The 9,284-nt window shown below is 41.2% G+C and overlaps 1 protein-coding gene across 2 annotated transcripts in view; it reads left to right on the top strand.

The window, feature by feature from the left end:
• LOC117420443 (1-phosphatidylinositol 4,5-bisphosphate phosphodiesterase gamma-1-like) overlaps nt 1-9,284 on the top strand; it is a 28,255-nt gene that overhangs the window by 6,976 nt on the left and 11,995 nt on the right. For both annotated transcript variants that reach the window (XM_058990952.1, XM_058990953.1), the window contains exons 2-10: nt 2,887-3,039; nt 3,762-3,855; nt 4,111-4,158; nt 5,857-5,941; nt 6,447-6,530; nt 7,857-7,879; nt 8,045-8,117; nt 8,367-8,468; nt 9,126-9,244. In XM_058990952.1, the coding sequence (XP_058846935.1) occupies nt 2,887-3,039; nt 3,762-3,855; nt 4,111-4,158; nt 5,857-5,941; nt 6,447-6,530; nt 7,857-7,879; nt 8,045-8,117; nt 8,367-8,468; nt 9,126-9,244 (781 nt within the window). The remainder of the gene's footprint in view (nt 1-2,886; nt 3,040-3,761; nt 3,856-4,110; nt 4,159-5,856; nt 5,942-6,446; nt 6,531-7,856; nt 7,880-8,044; nt 8,118-8,366; nt 8,469-9,125; nt 9,245-9,284) is intronic.

Below are 9,284 nucleotides of genomic sequence, written 5' to 3' on the forward strand. Positions count from 1 at the left end.
TATGTTTTTAAAATGATCAAATCTTACAATCCCTCCAAGATATCGCAATCTCCAGCTGCTAAATCAAGTAGGCAAAAGATTCTTCTTCAGTGTGAAGTTTAGGATTCCTCTAATGTAATAGAAAATCTTTTAACACTGGAATTTAAAACATGCCTTGCTAACATCCATATTACCCTGATGTTGGTTTTTGTCTTGTGGCTTAATGGTACCGTTGCCAGCTGGAACCTCTCACTTGGAGTGTTGTTGTGTAAAGCACTGTGTGTGACTGAAACGATCAAAAACATTTCTCATGTTCATCTGCTAGCTCTAATTGGGTCACGTCTTGAACATTTGTACTCGGGGCTTGAATTTCATTTTTGTGTGCTGGGGGATTCCCCCCTGTGCTGCAGGGGGGTAATCATCACTGTGACACAGAGCACTCTCCATTGCTTTTGCCATTGCCTGATGTGAAGTTTTTGCTGCAGCAGAAGAAAAAGGTGCTTTTCTTTTTAACCAGCGCTCCATTTCTTTTTTAACTATTTACACCAGCCCTATTTCTGCCTGTTTTTCACTGTTTTCATTTATGTATGTTTAACTATTGGATAGTTAGTACTGCATGCATGTAACATGGCTGAATTTCCTTTCATGTGGTAGAGATGAGAATATATGTAAAATCAAATTAATAACTTAACGCTTTTCCAAAAGAATAATGAGTTTTAAGAGTTAAAACATCTTTTTTTTTTTTTTTTTCGAAACTGTTTACTTACTGCAGTGTACTGAGTTTCTATACTGCTTAAAGATAGCGGCCGAGAATCACATACGAGAGAATAAAGTCTTGCAGCACTTAAAATATCCAGCACTACATTTATTTATTTATTTATTTTAAACAGAACTACTCAGAATGTGGCTCATAGTGCTTTCGTCACCGACACCCACTTCCTTAGAGGCTGTTGTAGCGTTTCAAGCATTTTAAATTGGATGGAAAATACAGTAGCTTGGTGTGTTAAAATATCTCTGCAGGATTTTCCCGCACTGAAAGTTGCAGATATGGGGGAGCAACTTGGAAAAATGCGCGATTCCTGCACTGAAATGCGAGCTCTGGTACTGTAAGCAGGGCTTTTTGGCAGGTGTGTGGCCAAGTCCATTTTCTTTTCTAATATTGTACCGACCCAATGAGACTGTGACACTAGCAGCCATGAAGTTCCATGTAGCAACTATTTCTACCTGTACAGCCTGCGACTTTCTCCATACCTGTGTTACTTCAAGAAAACATTCTAGGGGTTAAGAAAGCACAGCTTCCCTCACCTAGTATCTCAAGAAGTGGTCACAGCGTGGTTCTGTGGTTAATCTCTCTGTAAAGAAGACAGACCTCGAGAATGAAGACCAACTCCCACGCTTTAACAACAAGCAAAATACAATTTATACATATTTATTACAGCTCAGTTCTCTGCCATCTGCTTAAAATAAAGAAATAAATTCATGAAGTTCAGCCAGACCCAATTAGCAGCACATGTCTTTACTGTTCCATGCGTTCAAACCAAAAGCATATAATAAACGGTGTATATTGTAGTTCTCTCACTGGGTTTTGTTGACTGTCATAAACAACTCAGACATTGCTCTTGTTGTTTATATCACCAGAACCTCTTGATGGAATTCCAGCTTGTACATTAGAATAGCACTTCTATTCTCTTATAGCTTGTCAGATCTATTTATTAATTATTGATTATGTATTTATTTTGCTTCAGTCTCAAATAACTCAAGATATTTAAATCTATAGACGATGATATTTGTGATGTTGGATTTATACAACACACAGGCAATTAAGGCATATTTGAATATGAAAGGAATGAAAAAATATGAATATGAAAGGAATTTTTTTTTTTAAAATGAACCGAGCTTTATACTGTATATAACTTTATACAAGTAGCCCCTCAGGGCTGTAACATGTGTGGTGATTTGTATCTTATCGCGACCTGCATGTCATGGTACGTGTGATCTTGTCTTCAATTGTTTTATTTTGATGAGTTGCTGGAAAGGAAAACAAAAACAAATGAAATATAATCAATATTATAATAGTCCAGCTCTTTCTTTTCCACCGAACATGTTTTAAACTGTTCATTAGTCTCTGAAGTTTTTGCATCCAGTGGAATTGGACCCCCTCTCTTTTATAGAACTGAATCTCTGAAGCAGGTGTCTTTTTTCCTGTTTGGTCTGTCATTTTACAGTAAGTGCAATATATGGCCTGCCCCTCTTCACACAGACCTACAGTGGAACAGGGGTGGAATAGGAGGAGGCTGTGTATTATTTAGGTGTTTGGCAGAGAAGAGGAAAACTTAGTTTCAGTTGAATGGGGGTGGTGTAGTGTGGGAGAGGGGGGGGGGGGGGGATGTTTGATCTCTACATCTTAATACAGGAAACATGCCTGTTGTGCAAAAATAAGCTTGCAGTTGAAAAAAACTCCTTTTTTAACTTAAGTGTACTAACCAGGACTATGAAACGTGCACATTGTTTTACCTCATTTGTATCTTCATCTGTGAACTAGTCCAGCAACTTCACCGATTTACAGTTTGCTTTATTCAGTCATTGATTTATCAGAGACTGCAGCTGCCATCTGCTCAGTTTATTGCTTAGATTAGATGGCTTGCATTTTTAACAACATAAGCAATATAGCCTCTCATTGCTTTAGGTACCTTCTATTGTACTAGAAGCCTAAAAAGATAAGCAAAAAAACCAACGAAACTACAAGACGTTTCGACTCGCCGGTAACCCCTTTGATCCCAGAAAGCAAGATGATTAGTTCTCATAGAAAATCTATTTTGGTGCATTGTAATTGAACTATGTTTTCACCTGCATGTTTGGAATAGTTAAGGTCTAAATCTTATGTTCTTTCCCTTCTCCCTCTCTCAGTTGATATCCGCGAGATCAAGGAGATTCGAGCGGGCAAGAACTCGCGGGATTTTGAGCGCTGCATCGAGGATACCTCTGTGCGGCTGGAACACTCGCTCTGCTTCGTCATTCTGTATGGCACAGAGTTCCGCCTCCGAGCCCTCAGTCTTGCAGGTACGCTCAACACCACGCTGTTTATCAAGCTGTTTAAATACGTCTCAATTGTGCAGTTTTGAAAGAAACACATGCTCCAGCACACATGCATTTTAAGTTTAAAATATGATTTCTGTGACTTATTCTTGGGTCACCTGTTTGCAGTTGTACTCCCCAGGTCGACCTCGGCAGTGAGTTCTGGGTCATGTTACTGGCTGAAAGCATGTCAGTCAAGAGGGGAAGCAGCTGATTGGTTGGTTGTTTATTGCTAGGAAAGAAGCCAGTGAAGGGGTGGGGACAGTTTGACTCTCCAGGTGAAATGATCCAGGAAGGACAGGACAGTCTAAAAACAAGACTTGTGAACAGAGTTTTCTTTAACCCAGTGTAGCACCAGGTATCATGTTTTGAAATGAAAATACTGTAGCAGGTGTTTCTTTCAAAACTGCACATTTATGACCTATATCATGAATAGATGCACATGGGAGAGACGTTTTTATGGAACGGTTTTGTTAGCTACAATTATTAAAATGGCTCACACAAACTTGATGGATAAATCCTATTCATACTTTGGGGGGGAAAAAATAAATCTTGAAATAAGTCCAGAGTCGAAGCTTTGGTCCTGATGTGTGCTGTTTTTGCACATGCATGCATTCGGAGACGTGTTGCTCATGACATCATGTGACTGCTGGCACTGATTTTGCGTTTGCAGCCGACCATGTTGTTTTTCTTTTTCCTCCTCACAGCCACTTCAGATGAAGAGATGACCATGTGGGTTAAGGGCTTGTCCTGGCTTGTTGCGGACACACTCAATTCTTCCACACCCCTGCAGATTGAAAGGTTGGTGCTTGACCTGGGGTCCTACATGATTGCGGTTTGAGTCGAGTGGCTGGGTCGCCTATTGAGAAATATTAAAAGAAGCTAAAATCCAATGGCAAACATTTCAACCTCGAGTCTTTTTCAGTGGGGCCTATTGGTTAGAGATGGGGGACTGGGAGGCAGGGTGGCCTAGCGGTTAGAGCTATGGACTGGGGGCAGCATGTATTTTGTTCAAATTCTGTGAAACAATAATGTCCGCTTCCTGTTTCTCCACAGGTGGTTAAGGAAGCAGTTCTATGCAGCGGATCGCAGCAGAGAAGACAAGTAAGTGTACACAAAAACCTTCCAGAAAAAAGATGACGATACTGTTCAGAAAAACAATAAAAATGACACGTTCTGGTCTGTTATTTTAAATTAGGTTGGCTGCCTTTTAAAACGTGCCACTGTTAAGCATGTGTTGCCATTTGTCAGTGATTAGGTGAATCTCTCTCCCTCCCCCTCCCAGTGAGTGGTTTTATGAATGAACTTTGCTGAGATGGTTGCTTTCCTGGCAAGGAGCCCAGGGGGGAGAGTGGCGTGGCCTGTGCTCTTAAATCTTGCAGTTCTGCTCTGTTACCTTTTTAAGGCCTGCATATACACTGCAAACCTACTGGCAACCTAGCTGCGTTGTTAATGCATTTCACTGTTTACAGGGGAAGCCTGGCCTATGTACTGTAATGTGAAATATCCCCTCGGCCATCCACAGAGAACAAATCTCTGTTCAAAGGCATGCCGTTTATAGTGGCGAACTTGCCAAGCTGCAAGTTCGAGACTCCCCACTAAAGCATTCATTATCACTATCAATAAGCACATACATGTTTCCCTATATCAGCAGCCAGCACTCCCATTTGCCTGCTGGACTGCTTTGATGGAGATAATCCTCCAATTGCAGATGGTGTAACATCCATGAAAGAATTCCAGGTGCAGAGTGATACTCAGAGCGTTGAGAACAAAGGGCGTGCTGGGTTTCAGTGGCTGCTGGTCTATTGTGTGGCTGCTTCCTGTTGCTCTGTTTGGAGAGGGAGAGCGAGCGGAGCTCTACTGAACAACGATTGAGAGGTCCTGTCAATCAGACCCCTGGATAGGGATTTACAAACCACTTCTCGCTGCCAACCTGACTTTCTACACCCGCCCCCCCACATGTGTATCCTGCATGGCCGGAGGTTCTCGGCTGCTGCTGCATTTCAGGGTCTCTGCTGCACTGTCCCCTTATCCTGCATACTTCAGTGCATTGTGTTTGTGTGTTAGGTGGCCTCCCTAGCTGGTTTTGTCTTGTGCCCAGGACACATACACTGCAGTGTATTGTAGTGATCACGTGACCAGTGACCCATAAAGACGGTGCACTGTTGCTGGTTGCTGAGTATCCTGGCAGATGCAGCTCATTGATTTATTAATTTCCTTGTTGATGGGAGTCAGTACTACATATTATGCCATAATGGCCGTATTCAATGGGGGTGGTGGGTAGGGGTTTGCAAAGCACGGGGACTTCACACCCCTTATGCTGGGCATGTAGGGTAGTTTTTACACAGGATTTGTATTGCATGAGAGTAGCTCTTATTTACTTCATGCTAATATTGTACTCGGCTTTCACCCAGATAAAATGAGAATTGTGGTGAGAACCAACCAAGCTGTAGCTTCGATATAATATATGAGCCTGCAGCGCTTTTCCTCCAGGTAATGTGTATTTCCTATTGGCCCTGTGTTGCTGGCTGAAGTATAATGCTGGCTCCAGGGATCAGCCTGTTTGATGCCTCCCTGGCGCATCAGCACACACAACAGCGGTGATACTGGCTCCAGGGATCAACCATGAATTTGACAGATATATTTCCTTGCAGTCTGACCGATACATCCCATTGTTTGGTGCTTTGAGAACTATTTTGGGGTATAACCTGCTGAGACACAATTCATGTTTTGGCATGTTTTTTTTTATAGTACTGTAGGTATTTCTGGACTTGTGCTTATGTATCTGTTTGTTTATTTCAGGATTTCCTCAAAGGATTTGAAAAGCATGCTGGGTCAGGTCAACTACAGAGTCCCCAACATGAGGTTTTTACGAGAGAAATTTCCGGTATGGATTACAAGAAAAGATGCTGATGTTCCACGGAATAGTTTGACCATTATCCCTATAACGGCAAATGTCACATTTTTCAGTTTTCCGTTAAGTATCTGGAAAACTACAAAGCGGTATATGTAATTCAATACGTTAACGCAACATTATTTGTCAGGTTTCATTCGACTTTATGAAGCAAAATTAGTTAATTCTATTGGGGCCATGCAAAACTTTTGGTTATTAATAGCAATATGGCTTTCCAGGCTTTTTTTTTCTGGCTCTGATCGTACAAAGATGTCTAGAATATCCTTGAAGTGCAGTAGGTTGTCTGGGTGTTGTATATGCACAAGAAAGCAGCGCAGATTTCAAAGGAATGATTAATCCCGTGTTGCTTGGTATCTCCGCAGTCCAGCCCATCCCTAGCAGGATGTTTTGTGTGTACACATGGACGTGGGGTCACTTACAGCACCTCCTCCCGAGTGCCCTCGCAATAAAAATGCCTTGCTTGTCGTTTGTCTCTCAGGATGTGGAATTGAAGAACGGGGATGTCTCCTACAGCCAGTTTGCCCAGCTGTATCGCAACCTGATGTATGATGCTCAGAAATCTGTAAGTAACTTCATGCCTCTGGCTGTGTGTGAGAACATGTGGAGTCGAGAATAATATTAGCACAATGCAAATTCAAATTGAACCGTCTTGCTGCTAGATTCTCTCTACTCTAGATAGAGATATCTTTCAACACTGCGGTTAAATAAATTTACATTTAGGGTTGTTAAATAATATTACTGTTACACCCAGTGTTAAATATCTTAAATAACCCTACCTGTATTTTTGTTTGTGCATTATGTGTTCACCACAGAAATAAATTCATTGCATGCTGCTGTGACACCTTTCCACTCAATCTACAGGGAGAAAGACACTTTGTTTTTTGTGTTTCATGATACATGATTGGCCATGGGAATCTCAGACCCACGAGGGACTCAAAGCGAGTAATGGCTTTGCTCACAAAAATAATTAATGTTTAATGTTAACCGCATACTGCACCACTTCAAAAATCAATACCTACATCTTAAAACTGAGGTCATGTTGTAATTCTAAAGCTGTTCAGCTATCTAAATAAGGCAGAGTGCAAAAATAGTGTACCTCCAATCTGTTAGGTACAGCACTTCACTGTTTTAGCTGTGCAATAAACCCGTTCCTTCCTGTTTCCTCCTCCTGTGGTCTGTGTTTATCTTTGCATCTCTTTTTTTTTTTTAATAAGCACGTGTGTGGATGGATGTTACGTGCAGGCTGTGTGGGTTTCGAGTTGAGAGCTATTGTAGATGTCAGCATGTTGTGGTATCGAACCATCTATCATGAGTGCATGTGTTCTTTATGCTCATCCCACTAAGCGTCCTGGATTTTATAGAATAAATGACAATGACTTTTTTCATCAATGCGTCAGCGTTCTGAAATTTACTACAGATCCAAACCTTACAATTTTTTAAAATAAAATCATCTCTAAAACTACGATTTAAACATCCTGAACAAGGAAGTCATATTAAAGTTTCAATTTAAAAAGCCAATGCTGCCTATTCAGTTGATCTGAATGGAAACAACTGTCAATGGTTAAATCCATTCCAATAGAGATTTGACAGACCAAATGACAGTGTAGTGAGAAACTTCATAACCTTGTCTAATTTATAGATATTATTGTCACCTCGCCTGCGTTGCGCTTGTCGGTTTGAATATAATCATTAATGAAAATCAGATTCAGGTTGGACACTGTTATATGATGACTAAGGGGGAAATGCTTACACTGTCTGGAGCCAGAATTAAGATGGATACTGACTGTAAAGACATGAGTGTGTCTCATTTACACTGCACTTCCAATGGATTAATATCCTTACTGGGGAGGTACAGCAGATACTGATCTGGTCTGTTCTTTCTTTGCAGATGGAGATTCCTTTCATCCAAAGGTAAGGAGTCTTGTTACATTTTATTGGGGAGGTCATATAAATAATCAAGGAACAGAACTCTGTAGTGGGATCTGGGAGGAGGTGAATTCAATAATGTGGAAATATCTGTGCATGTGCTTCATTTATTGTGTATCATTTTTTTTATTTTTTGGGGGGTTTTCACAGAGTTGACGAGAGACCAGATCAGCATAAAGTCACCATGGATGAATTCCAGTCATTTTTAATTGATTATCAAAAGGTAGGCCCTCTGCACGCCTGAATATACGCCCCTGCTGGTTTTCTATGTTCGATATCCAGGTATAAACAAATCAATCCGAGCAGCTGCTGGAATTGATCAGATAAGTTTATTATGCCCTTGTATCACTGAACACAAAGTAGCAATACATTTATTAGGTCAGCTCTGTGTACTTGAAGTGTGTCTCAAGAGGGAAAATGCTGCTGCTTCCTGTAACTCTGCTCTCTCCTCTGTGTGTGTGCCTGTGTTCAGGAGCTGTGGGCTACAAACATTAGCCAGGTCAAGCAGTACATGAAGACCTATCTGAAGGATCCTCTGAGGGAGGTTGAAGATCCTTATTTTTACCAGGACGAGGTGAGACGCCAGGGAGTCATTTACAAAGAGTGCAGAAAACCTATTCCAATGCATTTTGTTTCTCAAAATCCCCTTGTTTCTTATCAGGAATTCCTGTTTCTTGGTCAGGTCTCTCTTCTAAAATAGTTTTAGAATCACTGTCGGTACAACAGCCCATCAGACCTCGTTCTTGTCAACTTGGTGCAAACAAACATTTTTGTAACAGTCAGGAGAGACTTGTTGAGACAGGATTGTTATTCTTATCGATGTGACACTTTGAGGCGATCAGAAATCTTACATTATTCAAAATAGTACCCAATGGTGTGTGTTTTTCACTCTGCAGCAGCACAGTCTTTGAAAGTGAACGACAAATCCTGAAATAGCTTCTCAACCACATAGTGTTTCATACTGTCTTACCAAAGTGAGACCTTCTAGGATCTGTGTTGTGTGGCAACAAGCTACCCCCCCCCCCCCCCCCATACACAAACCTTTTAACACTTAATTATCACTTTGGCTAGCAGCTTTTATTAACCACAAAACAAGCCAGTTGTGTGGTGTGGTATTTCTTTTTTTTGGTTCATTTTTGTCTGCACCACAGAGTCGTGAAAGGGTAATGTCAGCGCTGCGTAGACCCTGAATAATTGTTCACTTTTGCTTTGTTGTGCTTTTCCTCTCTAGTTTCTGACCTACTTGTTTTCCAAAGAGAATACTATCTGGGACTCCAAACTGGACCAGGTGTGTCCTGAAGACATGAACAACCCCCTGTCCCACTACTGGATCTCCTCCTCCCACAACACGTGAGGGAAATCTTTTTATATATGCAGTTAAACTCGCCTC

The sequence above is a fragment of the Acipenser ruthenus genome, chromosome 18 (genome assembly GCF_902713425.1).
Source record: "Acipenser ruthenus chromosome 18, fAciRut3.2 maternal haplotype, whole genome shotgun sequence".
Taxonomy (NCBI): domain Eukaryota; kingdom Metazoa; phylum Chordata; class Actinopteri; order Acipenseriformes; family Acipenseridae; genus Acipenser; species Acipenser ruthenus.